Genomic DNA, 13,365 nt, shown 5'->3' on the forward strand with positions numbered 1-13,365 from the left:
AAACTGCCGGACACCTTGAAAGCCACAAGCGCAAAGACGCCGGAAGCTCCCAAAGGGGAAATTCCAAGAAAAACAAGAGCAGGTACGGCAGGGACAACTACCGAGCCCCACTACCGGCACATAACTAGGGGACAGAGGTGTTCACTCTGCTCAATACCTCCTACGAGGCAGTGCTGATGAACGAAAACGAGATAATCCCGAAGCCAGCATTCCGAAAGCCCAGTCGGCAAGACTGCAGGGATACAGGGAAATTCTACCGATACCACCAGCAGAATAGCCACAACACTGAGGACTGCATCAGCTTGCGGAAGATCGTCGAGCGGTTGATTCGGGAAGGCAAACTGGATTAGTACATAGCCAGGCCGCAACAGGCGCCAGTGCCGAACGCCAACCGGCAGATCAACATGATTAGCACGATCAGCGGAGGCCTAACCCTGGCCAGGCATCCAACCGATCGATAAAGCAGTATGTCAGGGCGGCACAGTACCCCCAGGTCCTCGGCATTGAAAGTAGCCGCCACACAAAGATGCCGAAGGTCAGGTGGGAACCCATTACCTTCTCCGAGGAAGAAGAGGAAGGGATCATCTACCCACATAACGACCCTATGATCATCCGAGCCGAGATTGCTGAGTTCGATGTCGGACGAATCCTGATCGACAATGGGAGTTTGGTAAACGTCATCTTCGCCGATGCATTCAAAGAACTCGGGATAGATGACAGCCAGGTCAATCGGCAACTCTCGCCTCTCTTAAGCTTTTCGGGAGACCTGGTCCAGCCAATCGGCAGTGTCAGTCTGCCAATCTCTTTCGGCACAGCCCCACGAAGGACCATGGTCTACGACCAGTTCCTTGTGGTGGACTGTCCTACGGCGTACAACGTTATTGTCGGCCGAACGGCGCTCACGGCAATAAAGGCCCACTTGTCCCCCCACATGCTACTCATGAAGTTCCCAACCTGCTACGGCACGGGGGCAATCAGGGGCGATCAATTGAGCGCTCGGAACTGCTACGCCACAGCATTGAAATCTGCAGCTCCCCACAAACAAAAGGAAGCCTTCACGGTCGCAAGCTTGCCGAACGGCAATGAACCAGTGGACGATCCAAGGGAGGAGATGCCCACTCCGGTGGCACAACCTGCCGAAGATCTCGAAACGGTGGCGCTGGACGAACGTCAACCGGAGCGGTGTGTAAGGATCGGTACCATGCTGAACGCCACCCTCCGTTCCGAATTCATCCAGTTCCTTCGGCAGAATTCGGAGGTCTTTGCCTGGTCCTACAACGACATGCCGGGCATATCCCCTGATATCATCAGCCACAAGCTGAGCATCTCACCAGCATTCAAACCGGTCAGGCAAAAGCACCGATCCTATGATGCCGAACGGTATGAAGCCATGAAGAACGAAGTGGACAAACTCATGACCATCGGCTTCATCCGGGAGGCTGTATACCCGGATTGACTAGCAAACTCCGTCATGGTTCGGAAGGCAAAAGGCGGGTGGCGAATGTGCCAGGACTATACCGACCTCAATAAGGCCTGTCCGAAAGATAGCTTCCCGTTGCCACGCATCGATCAGCTGGTTGACGCCACTGCCGGTCACGAGCTGCTCAGCTTCATGGACGCATACTCTGGATATAACTAGATCTTCATGCACCCTGCCGACAGCGAACACACGGCGTTCATAACAGACGAAGGCCTGTATTGCTATAACGTCATGCCGTTCGGCTTGAAGAATGCGGGGGCAACCTATCAGAGACTGGTCAACCGAATCTTCGCCGAGCAGATCGGAAGCACCATGGAGGTCTACGTGGATGACATGCTAGTAAAGACCCGAACGGCAGGAGAGCATCTGAAAAACCTATCGCTCATGTTCGGCATCTTGAAAGATTACCGAATGAGACTTAACCCGACGAAGTGCGCCTTCGGCGTATCTTCTGGGAGATTCCTCGGTTTCATGATCAGCCAGAGGGGCATCGAGGCTAACCCCGACAAAATCAAGGCCATAATCGACATGGAGGTACCGAAGACACAGAAGGACATCCAGAGCCTTACCGGACGAGTGGCAGCCCTCACTCGCTTCATCTCAAAAGCCACAGACAAATGTGCACCGTTGTTCAAAGCCTTGAAAGGGGGCAAACACCATATAGAGTGGACTGCCGAATGCGACAAGGCGTTTCAAGACTTGAAGGACTATATGGGCAGAGCACCGCTACTTTCCAAACCCATCCCTGGGGAAATACTCTCCTTATATCTATCGGTATCTGACACTGCCGTCAGCTCAGTACTGATACGGAACCCTGAGAAGGCGGAGCTATCGATTTTTTACGTCAGTAAGGCCCTTCAGGGGGCCGAGTCTCGGTACCCCCCACTCGAGCAGTTGGCTTTGGCCCTGGTCGTTTCTGCCCGGCGGTTGAGGCCCTATTTTCAGGCCCACACCATCATCGTTCTGACCAACCAGCCCCTTCGGCAGGTTTTTCAAAAACCAGAAACATCCGGCAGGCTGGTGAAATGGGCGATCGAGTTGGGAGAGTTCGACGTACAGTTCAAACCCAGACCTGCGGAGAAGGGACAAGCCGTGGCAGACTTCATCGCTGAACTGACACCTTCGGATGCTTTTGAACCTAAGAAAACCCCTCCACAGGAAGGCCTACCGAACGGCAGTCGTCTCGACCAGTCAACTCCTTTCTGGATCCTACACGTTGATGGCTCGGCAAACCAACAAGGGTGCGGAGCCGGTCTGGTGCTCACCGCTCCCGATGGAGCCAAAATTGAATATGCCATCAGGTTTGGCTTCCGAACGTCCAACAACGAAGCCGAATACGAGGCACTTTTGGCCGGCCTACGGCTCGCCAGAAGCATGGGGGCCATTCAGATCAGCATCTATAGTGACTCGCAGCTAATAGTGAACCAGGTGACTGCTAATTTCGCAGCAAAGGACGCATCAATGACGGCGTACCTCACGGCAGCACACCAACTGCTAAAGAAGTTCCAAGCGTACGAAATTCGGCAAATACCAAGAAACGAGAACAGTCATGCCGACGCCCTCGCTAGACTGGCTTCGGCAATCAACGACAAAGTAGGTCGAAAGATCCCCGTCGAGACACTGACCCTTCCGAGCACAGCCATTGCCGAGATCTGCGCTATAGAATACAACAACACATGGATGTCGCCTATTCATGCTTACCTAACAAACGGCACCCTCCCTGAAGACAAGGCCAAGGCCAGACAGCTGCGTTACCGCTCGACAAGGTACATTGTCATCAACGACATTCTGTACAAACGTGGCTACTCGACCCCCTACATGAAATGTATCACCGAAGAGCAGGGTGAATATGTCCTTCGGGAGATCCACAGTGGTGTCTGCGGCGATCATTCCGGTTCTAGATCCCTAGCCCACAAGGCCTTCCGACAGGGATACTATTGGCCGTCAATGCATCGGGATGCAATAGCAATGGTGAAGAAGTGCGATAAATGCCAACGGTTCGGCAATATTCCCCACCTGCCTGCCGAACCCCTCACACCGATCGTAAGTCCATGGCCGTTCGCCCAATGAGGGCTCGACCTGATTGGTCCAATGCCACAGGGCAAGGGACAGGTTAAGTATGCAATTGTTGCCGTGGACTATTTCACGAAATGGGTTGAGGCAGTTCTGCACTCGCCTCAAAATCAACCTGTTCTTCGCCTCGCCAGCTCACCCACAATCGAACGGCCAGGTAGAAGCCGTAAATAAAATCATTAAGAAACTCTTGAAACGGCAACTCAACAGTGCCAAGGGCGCTTGGCCGGAGAAGCTTCCCGAAGCTCTGTGGGCCATACGAACATCTTACCGAACCTCCACAGGGGAAACTCCCTTCATCCTTGCATTCGGCTCAGAGGCCGTTGTCCCAGTTGAGATCGGTGAGTCTTCTTACCGAACGGAAAGCTTTGAGCCAAAGGCTAACGAGGCGGCACTCGCGTTGAGCCTGGATTTAATCGAGGAACGCCGAACGGTAGCCAACCTTCGGAACGAAGCTTACAAACAGCGCGTCTCTCGGTACTACGACTCAAGGGTCAAATCGCGCTCCTTCAGAATCGGGGACTGGGTCATGCGCATGGTTTCGCTTGCAACCAAAAACCCAACGGAAGGAACCCTCGGACCTTCCTGGGAAGGACCCTATGAAGTCATCGGCATCCTTCGATCCGGCACCTACAGGCTCCGAGGCACAGATGGGAAGACCCTCGGTCACCCATGGAATGTGGACCATCTCAAGAGTTATTTTAAATAAAGCCCCCTAGCCAACGGCAGGGAGGAATTTGTATTTTTGCCTACGACACTTATATATAAAATGAGATTATTCAGAGTTGCATATGTTTGAAACATTATAGCCTAAACGGCACCTTTTTCAAACAAATAAAAATGTTTCGGTAGGGCTCATTAGTTACGAGCCACAGCAACATTGCCTACGGCAATCAAAAGCTACGCTCTTTATTTTAACTACCGATTCAGAGATGCCTTGACCATTTTTTACAATTTTTTGGCAACAAGCATTGGGTACGAGCCAACGGCAGTACCACGCTCTGGAATTGCCTACGGTATTCTCATCGAGCAGACTACAAAGCTATTCGGTATTCTAGACTTGCCCACGGCATCTCCATGGACGAAAGGCTATTGGGACCTTGTTCCTACCGATGCGCGTGATACTTGGGTTCTAGCAAATAGGTATGAGCCAACGGCAGTATCACTACTTGGGTTTATCTATCGAAGGTTGGGACACTTCGCTAATCCAAGGCAAGTAAGCTCCTAAGTGGCCAACGGCCCAAACAGTTATTATCCTAAGCAGTTATTAACCTACGACAGTAACAAGCATGGAAAGAATTCAAACCAAAGACAAGCGAAAACGCACTGATTTGAAGAGAAAAATAACTTGAATTGAAAAGATGCCCTCGGCATCAATGTGTTCAGAAATTTTGCCAACGGCAATTAAAAATACGTAACGAAACTACAAAAAACAATAGCTCAGGCCTCGGCAGTCCGATCTCCCTAGTTATCAGCAGTCTTGACCACGACGTCAACGGTGGCGTCAGGGGCACCCTCGGCATCAGGACCATCGGCATCTTCGGGGGCATCCTCCCCCTCATACTCCTCGATCATCTCTTCTGTAATACCTTCCGATAGAGGAGGGGGATCGGCAGCAAAATTCAGGTTTAGCTTCTGGCCTGGGTTAAACCGTTTGAAACGGTAGATGAGGTCCGCCATCTCGGCAGCCACTTCATTGTCCACCAAAGAAGTGAACTCAGTGGAGGAACGGTAGTTCCTAATCGCCTCACCAACGGCAGCCTTTATCTCCGCTGCCTTCGACCGCTCAGAAGCCTCGAGCGCCGCCTGCACAGCCACCTTGGCACCCTCGGCATCCCTAACGGCCTGCTCCGCACCGTCCAGGGCCTCGCGCATCTCGGCAAGTTTCGCCTCGTGCGCCTGGATCTGCCGTTCGGCAGCATGCATATCCTCCACGAGATGGGCGTGGTCCTGGAGAGCCTTCACATCATCGGCAACCTTGGAGCGGCCGTCCTCATAGAGCCGTTTCGCGCGTTCGGCAGCTGTGATGGCCCTCTTCATGCACAGCCACATGTCCATCGACGCCTGAAAAATGAAGCCACAAGTCAGTACCGAACGAAAGATAACAACAAAAAAAACACAATTGGAGTCAGAAGTTTACTGTGGCCTGGAGACGGAAGGCGCGCCCCGCCTCTTCCCGAAGAGCCCTCTTCGGCAGCTCATCGATCTCAGACAGATCCATCTGCGAACACACGATCATATGGTTCGCAAACTGGACCGTCTTCGATGGGCAGGCAAGTGTGACCGCCTCGGTAGGCCCCTCATCGTCCTCAGCAGCGAAGACGGCCCTCGACAGATCAGTAAGCCGCACTCTTTTGGGAGTTGAAGCAGCATCCAGGTCCACCGTCAACGGCCGCTTCCCAGAAGCTTTAGAGGTGGCCGCCTCGGCACCCCGCCTCGGACTGATTACCGGTTCTTCCACCGGCACCCTTCTGCTGAAGGGCTCGGTATGGCGCTGCCTGTGCCGTTCGGCAAGGGGCTGCTCCTCGGGGACTGCCTCTGAGACCCTCTCGGCAGAAGCCTCTGGCTACTGTTTCTGCTTCTTCCCCTTCGCGAGCACCTGGAGGCGCCGCTTCGAGGTCTCTGACATTTTCTTCGCCTCGGCAGTCTTCCTGGCCTCAGACACTGCAAGAACGGAACGGTGGAGTTAGCCGAAGAAGTTAAAAAAAAAAAAAAAAAAAAAAAAAACTCAAGTGAACTTACTCTCGGCAGGGTTCGCAAGATGGGCTCTGATGAGGTTCTCGGTGAAGAGGAACTGTGGGTATTCCCTGTCACCAGCAGGAACTTTCAGCCTAACCTTGTCAATCTGCCGAAGTTCTGATTGGGTTGCCGTGGGCTGCTTCAGTTTGCCTGCAAAAATAAGGAAGTTAGGTTAGTCCACAAAACAAAAACAAGTACCCTACCGATCGGCATGGTAAAGACCTACCGGCAATCTGAAAGGTGGTGGGAATATGGAAGCGCACGGGCACTCCCGAGGACGATTCCCAATCGCCAGAGAGGAGAACCCGCCAATTCCTCCAGGACTTCTTGGAGGTTGGCACGACCGTAAGAAAATGGCCCTTTTCGGAAGCCTTGAGACAGTTCGCCTGAACCCAGCCACCATGATCGATACTCTTGGACTTGGTGATGCTGTACAGATGGGAGAACTGCTCGTATGAAGGCCCCTCCTCATCGGCAAGTCCGAATGCCGTTACAACCCCCATTAGAACGGCCCAGAAATTCGGATTGAATTGCCCTGGGGCATACCCAATCTGAGCCAGGATCCGTTGAACTGGAGGCTACAACGGCAGCCTAACGCCCTGCTGAAGGACGTCGGTGAAGAACGTAACCTCACCATCCTTGGGGTTGCTCAGGGATTCGGTAGGGCCTGGGATCCTCATCCCTACCGAATGGGCCTACCGAATGGGGAATCATATACTCCGCCCTAATCTTTGCCAGCTCTCGGTAGATCAGCTTGTTGGGCGGCAAGTAGTCTACATCAAAGAGCTGCTCCCTCGCTACCCCTATCGGTACCCTTTGATTCCCGCTGTTCACTATTGTTACCCTCGATAGGGTAACTGGCTCGGAAGACTCTTCACGGCCAGAGGTGGAAGCCTCCTCATGGTGACTAGAAGATGCCTCCGGCATCCGAGCGTCTTCCACCTGAGGTTCGGGATGCGGGCCCAGCCCAGCTTGACCACCGACGCTATACACAACCGCCAATGGTAGGGGCTGACTAGTCATAAGCCCCTTACCGATCCCATGAGTGGGCGCAGGTCTAAACCTCTCGCCAACAACCTCAACCTCAGAGTCGCTATCACTCTCGGTATCTTGGCCCATCTCCTCACTTTCGGTATCCCTTCGCCTATCTGGAGACTCCTCCTCAAATGCGTTGGGCTCACTCTCGAACCCCGACTCGCTATCAGACATCTACAAAGACAACGGAAGGAAACTAAGGGCCATACAAGGAGCTATCTTACCGATGCCTACGTCTCTACCTATGGCAACTAGACTACCAAACCACACCCCACTTGCATAAAGTTCTAAGTCTAGTTCAAACCATGGAAGGACGTATGCACAATGAAAGAAAAAATAGCAAGGTTACCGAACGGTACCTTGTGTGAATTAGAATGTAAGGGCAAGAATCGCTATGCCTTCCGTTTGCTTTCATCGGAAATCGTCTCTGGTACCGAATCAAGTCACCGAAAATCGCCTCTGTTACCGTTTGCTCTCGTCGGAAATCGCCTGGACAGAGCTCTCGCCTCACTCACAAATGCAAAGTGAGTTTTGCCTCAGAGACTCCCTCTATTTATAGGGCGAAAGTTGCAACGGTACGCCTCGAGATACCAAACGGCGCATTGATGGCGCCGCTCCGCATGATAAGACACACCACGTGTCGTGCGCTGAGTGGAACCTCTAACAGCACGTTGGGTGCAGAAGACGAAGCGTCATTCTGTCCCATCACTACCCCTCACTGTGCACGAAGTCGCATGAGAAAAGATCAAACTCGCCCAAGTTAACAAGACATCGGTAAGCATCTCTCGGAACCCCTTAACATACCAAATACTACCGAACGGTAACCCTCGAAGTGGCGGCTCTTGAGTTTCCGGGCAAGTTTTTGAAGTCAATCGACACCAGGACAAGGCCCCAGCGCGCCTCCATGACAGACTACCGGACGGTAGATTAACCGAGCAGCTACCGAAGAACATACAAGTCCCCGACCGAGAAATCTCGCTCGAGAACTTGGGGGACTCCTGTTTACACCCAAAATAAACGGCCAATAAGAGCAGGACACGTGGAGGAGATTGGGCTTGGTCAGAGGCGCCCTCGGCACCATACCTACCGATCACTACGTTAGGGCGACGCCCACTCCTGGGACACGTGGCACGCTCCCAAGCAACGTCCACAGTCCCACATCGAAATTATCAACAAATGCACACCTCCCAAGACCTATAAAAGGAGGCCAACTATCCCAAAATGGAGGTAATCAGAACTTACGGCATTCAAGCCTATTGATCTATCAGTTAAACTTTCTATTCCCGAACTTACTTAAGCATCGGAGAGCCTTCGGCCGGTATCACACCGGTGCCCTAGGTCTTACCGTGCGTTTGCTCATATTGCAGATCACGTTGACTACCGAGGCATAAAGGATACCGAAGGCATAAAATTACTAAAGTTGACCCTCAAAGTCAGAGAACCACTTTTTGGCGTCAACAATGAAGATGAATTCCTTTTGAGTCTCATAGAAAAATACATACATAGAGAATTTGCTCATCTTCAAACTTCACTTTCAATTTCACGTTTGTCTACACAGACAGATATTGGACTCTACCCTACACTTTTTTCAGCAATCTATCACCTTGTTGGAAATTTTTAACATTCTTTCATGCACTGTAAGGGGCCAGTTTCTTTTTAGGCCCCAATAGTTTGGTGGTTGCTAACTAGTTTTTGGTTCTTTTCTTTCTGGACACTTTGGTTGTTAGTAGGTCGGAAGTGTTACTTTTGTTGGTTTGAAAACTTAATCAAATGCATAACATAGAAGTTTTAACATAATCTGTTGGATTACATGAGTAATCGATTCATGAATATTAGTAACACGAGTCGTCACATACACATAAATAATTGTTATAAATCAACGTTTACAACCGTTCACGTTGACAGGATAGAGCTACAACCCTTAACATTGCATCAGTACATAAACGATTAGTATTCATATATGTGTGGACCTCTTATGTTGAAAAATTCTTCTGGTTTTGAAAACTTGCCAACTTGTTGATGGTGATCATGCCAAATGGTGCAGAGAGGTTAGCCTGGGTCCTGGCTGATGATAGTTCTTTTGCCACAAAATCCATGGTCGGTCTTGACTCTGCATTAGTGCGCGTACAGGCCAAAGCCATGGTTACCACAGAAGCCACTGCTGCTGCCGACTGACCGTGAGGGGGCCTTAGCCGTTGGTCTAACAAATCCTTCAAAAGCAATTCTGCATTTTCTGGTAATGGGACTGATAGAGAAGCTAAAAGCTCCCCAGGATGCCTTCCCATCATTATTTCTAATGCCACCACTCCAAAGCTGTACACATCACACTTAGCCGTCACACGCATTGTGAAAGCTAGCTCTACATGCACATCAAAGCAACAAAATCAACCAACATTTTTCTATCATAAACAATATGTCAATATAAGTCATGTATAAATTGAATATTAGTTTGTTGGATTTTACCTGGAGCCATGTAGCCGTAAGATCCAGCTACAGAAGTCCAATTTGATGAATCTGTGCTCAACAACCTTGCAGTTCCAAAATCCGATAACCATGGCACGAAACCCTTCTCGAGTAATATGTTGTTCAAAGTTATGTCCCTGTGAACAATTGGAGGAGAGCAGTCATTGTGCAAGTAAGAAATTGCATGAGCTAGCCCTTGCACAATTTTCACCCTTGTGCTCCATCCAAGTTCTGCTTCCCCTGTCCCATACAATACTTTTCTCAAGCTACCTCTCTCTGCATATTCATACACCAAGTACAAGCACTCCCTCCATGAACAGAACCCATAAAGCTTTATTATGTTTCTGTGCCTCACTTCTGTCAAGGTTCGTATTTCATTCCCAAAACTCTGGCGATTTATTTCTGGAATGTCACTAGAGTCTGAAATGTTCAGCTTCTTAACTGCAACCACTTTTCCCCTGCCCAACACAGCCTTGTAGACACTCCCAAATCCGCCTTTTCCAATGTGGTACTTCTCATCAAAGTTCTCTGTTGCCTTCACAATTGCACCAAATTTGAAGTTTCCGTATCTTCCCCATATCCCTGAATCAAAACTCTCAGACATCCTAGGATTTTCAGTTTCCTTTGGTTTTGATTTGCGGCAGAAATTTAGAACTACAGCAGCACTTGTAGTTGCAACCACTAATATTAAAGTACCGGAAACCAGGAGTCCAAGATGAACCTTGTTAATCTTGTTGGACTTTCCGCGATTTGAGTTGCATGGATTTAGTCCCTCTGTATCTCCACATAAACCATCATTTCCAACAAAGGCATTTGCAGGCACTTTTCGAAAAGCGTCACCAGTTGGGATTGGACCAGTCAAGTTATTGTAAGAGAAATCAATGCCAAATAGACTGTCCATTTGGGAAAATGTTTCTGGGATGCTCCCTGAGAGATGGTTATGTGAAACATTAAGAATCTGCAGATGTTTTAGCTTAGCCAGTTTTGCAGGAAGCGATTCTGAGAGTGAATTGCTGCTGAGGTCCAACAAGTACTGCAAGGGCAAATTACCAAGCTCTGGTGGTATTTGACCAAATAAATTGTTGTGGCTCAGATTTAAAGTTGACAACCTCTCAAACTTACCAAGCTCTGTGGGGATGTTTCCTAACAAATTGTTTTTGGATAAATCAAGTTCCCGGAGATTAGTCAAATTGCTTAGACTCTTGGGGATGTCTCCTGTCAAATGATTCTTGCTCAGATTGAGCTTGTACAGTAGGCCTAAGTTTTCCAACTGAGCCGGAATGTATCCAGTCAAGTCATTAGAGTCCAGGATTAGTACTCCCAATTTGCTCAACTTCCCAAGCTCAGATGGGATTTGACCAGAAATTTTATTTCTATCCATCAATAAGCGAATGAGACTTTCACATTCTCCCAATTCTGGTGAGATTTCACCAACAAATTGATTATTGCTGAGAAAAACAGAGTTAAGATTAGGATGAATACCAAATGAATTTGTAATGCTTCCCGTGAATTGGTTGTGACCAACAGCAACTTTTTGTAGTTTTGAACAATTTCTCAAGCACTTTGGCAATGACCCAGAGAAGTTGTTATCACCTACAGACAATTCTTCCAGAGCAGAACCGCTACACAATTCTGGTGGCAGCTCTCCTGTAAAGCTGTTATCCGAAAGGCACAGAATGCTCAAATTAGGACTGTACCTGCCAAAATCCCTTGGAATGCTTCCCGAAAAATTATTGGTGAACACAGAGAATGACTTTAATTTAGTAAGCCGAGAAATGGTGCCTGGCAACTCTCCATATAGGTGGTTAGTGTCTGCATCAAATTCCTCCAGCGACACCATATTTTCAATCTCTGGTGGAATCATCCCAGTGAGATTGTTGAAGTAAAGGTAGAGTGTCTTAATATTTGTGAGGTTCCACAGTGTCATAGGGATTGGCCCTGAGAGCTGGTTTCCTGAAAGAGCCAATATTGTCAAATCTTTCAAGTTACCAATCTCTGAAGGAATTGATCCAGAGAAGTTATTGTTGTTTAGAAAAAGGTAGTTGAGCTTTGTCAACAGGCCAATTTCTGCCGGAATATTCCCACTGAACTTATTGTTTTGAAGTTGCAAAGATTCCACTTCAGTCCAATTGCAGATAAGGGAAGGCAGGATGGGACCCGTAAGATGATTTTCAGATAAACCCAATTCATTGATGTTGTTCAGATTGGACAAGAACAGAGGCAATTCCCCATTGAGTTTATTGGAAGCCAGGGCCAAGTAGGTGAGGTTGGTACAAAAACCAAGTTCAGAAGGGATTGAAGAGTTTAAGAAATTGTTTCGAAGATCAAGGTACCGCAGCTCTCTGAGTTGGCCTATAGAAGATGGAATTGGGCCACTGAACTTGTTCACTTGTGCATGAAGGTGTTTGAGCTTGGAAAGTTGGGAAAAGTTTTTTGGAAAGGGTCCTTGAAACAGATTGTTAGTGAGATTGAGATATTCAAGTTTGGAGAGATTGTTACATACTGCTTCTGGTATTTGGCCAGTCATATTAGTCTGAGACAAGTCAAGGAATGTCAAGTTCCAGCAGTGGGATATGAAATCTGGGAAACTTGAATTTAGAAGAGTATTATCATGAATATCAAGGTAGGTCAATAAAGGCATGCCAGAAAACTTGGACCAATCAGGAGACATAAAGATGTTTGATGCAAGGTCCAAGTACCATACCTTTTGGAGATGGCTTAGTTGATAAGGGATGGCACCATAGAGACTGTTGTTGTGGAAACTCAAGTACTGCAGCTCTGCTAGCCTGCCTATCTCAGATGGTATCTCTTGATCAAAAAAGTTGTTGCCCAAGTCCAAGAATGTGAGGCTGGTGAGGTTGCCAATGGAAGATGGAATTTGTCCACTGAAATTGTTGCTGAAGAGGTTGAAGTGAGTGAGATTGGGAAACCGGATGAAGTCGAATCGGCTTAATGTTCCAGTGATGTTCATGTTGGAGAGGTCTATTTTGGAGACTGTTCTGGTTTTGGTGGTGTGATTGCCGCACGCAATGCCGGTCCAGTTGCAAAGGTTGTTGATGTTAGTGAGGGACCATGAATGGAGAAGTGAAGGTGGTGGAGAAGAAGAAGAAGGAAAGCTTCTCTTCCATTTGATCAGGGCCTCTGCCTGTGCTCTTGGTGTTGGAGATGATGATGCGGTTGTGATCAGTGGCAATGAGGAAAACATGAAAATGTGAAAGAGGAGGGAAAGAGGTTTCTGAATCATTGGCATGGTTTGGACTTGCATTTGCTTTAGTGTTGGATCTGATTTGAGTTTGTCAACTTGTGACAAAGTTTGGGAATTGTTTTCGTGAATGGTTCATTTCTTAGATGCATGCATGCTTCCTTATATAGAGAAGAAGCACGAGTTACACATCTCACTTGGACTCTCCCATTAATTTGTTTCACACGCACAATTTCGGCTTATAACCCATTTGGGACTGGATTTCACATGTGAAAATCATTTTTCACCATCACATGTTTTTGGCTTTGAAAAGGTAACCGTTCACAAAATTATTAGCATTAAAGAAGCCACTCGGAAAGCAGAATGATAGCCA

At 48.6% G+C, this 13,365-nt stretch overlaps 2 protein-coding genes across 2 annotated transcripts; one reads left to right on the top strand and one right to left on the bottom strand.

Moving 5' to 3' along the window:
* The first annotated feature begins 526 nt into the window (after positions 1-526).
* On the top strand, positions 527-4,262 carry LOC148292372 (uncharacterized). Its single transcript, XM_088245794.1, has 3 exons — positions 527-1,380; positions 2,275-3,477; positions 3,764-4,262. The coding sequence occupies exons 1-3, from the start codon at positions 527-529 to the stop codon at positions 4,260-4,262; spliced, it is 2,556 nt and encodes an 851-aa protein (XP_088101920.1).
* A 5,033-nt stretch (positions 4,263-9,295) lies between these two features.
* Positions 9,296-13,071, bottom strand: LOC110772599 (uncharacterized). The gene is made up of 4 exons (XM_088246004.1): positions 12,290-13,071; positions 11,963-12,142; positions 9,791-11,887; positions 9,296-9,686 (listed from the first exon to the last, which is right to left on the bottom strand). Exons 1-4 carry the CDS (start codon positions 13,053-13,055, stop codon positions 9,301-9,303), a joined length of 3,429 nt encoding a protein of 1,142 aa, XP_088102130.1. The 5' UTR covers positions 13,056-13,071; the 3' UTR covers positions 9,296-9,300.
* Positions 13,072-13,365: the final 294 nt, after the last annotated feature.

Source organism: Prunus avium, chromosome 8, assembly GCF_965620075.1.
Source record: "Prunus avium chromosome 8, drPruAviu1.hap1.1, whole genome shotgun sequence".
Taxonomy (NCBI): Eukaryota; Viridiplantae; Streptophyta; class Magnoliopsida; order Rosales; family Rosaceae; genus Prunus; species Prunus avium.

Bases quoted from the DNA above. Each gene is read 5' to 3' on its own strand.
- LOC148292372 (XM_088245794.1), top strand. From the start codon at position 527: ATGCCGAAGGTCAGGTGGGAACCCATTACCTTCTCCGAGGAAGAAGAG. The intron at 1,381-2,274 runs GTATGAAGCCAT...CACTGCCGTCAG, and splicing joins CGATCCTATGATGCCGAACG to CTCAGTACTGATACGGAACC. The intron at 3,478-3,763 runs GTTCGGCAATAT...GCAACTCAACAG, and splicing joins AAGTGCGATAAATGCCAACG to TGCCAAGGGCGCTTGGCCGG.
- LOC110772599 (XM_088246004.1), bottom strand. From the start codon at position 13,055: ATGCAAGTCCAAACCATGCCAATGATTCAGAAACCTCTTTCCCTCCTC. The intron at 12,143-12,289 runs GTAACAATCTCT...CATCTTCTATAG, and splicing joins CCAAATACCAGAAGCAGTAT to GCCAACTCAGAGAGCTGCGG. The intron at 11,888-11,962 runs AAAATCATCTTA...TGCAACTTCAAA, and splicing joins CAATGAATTGGGTTTATCTG to ACAATAAGTTCAGTGGGAAT.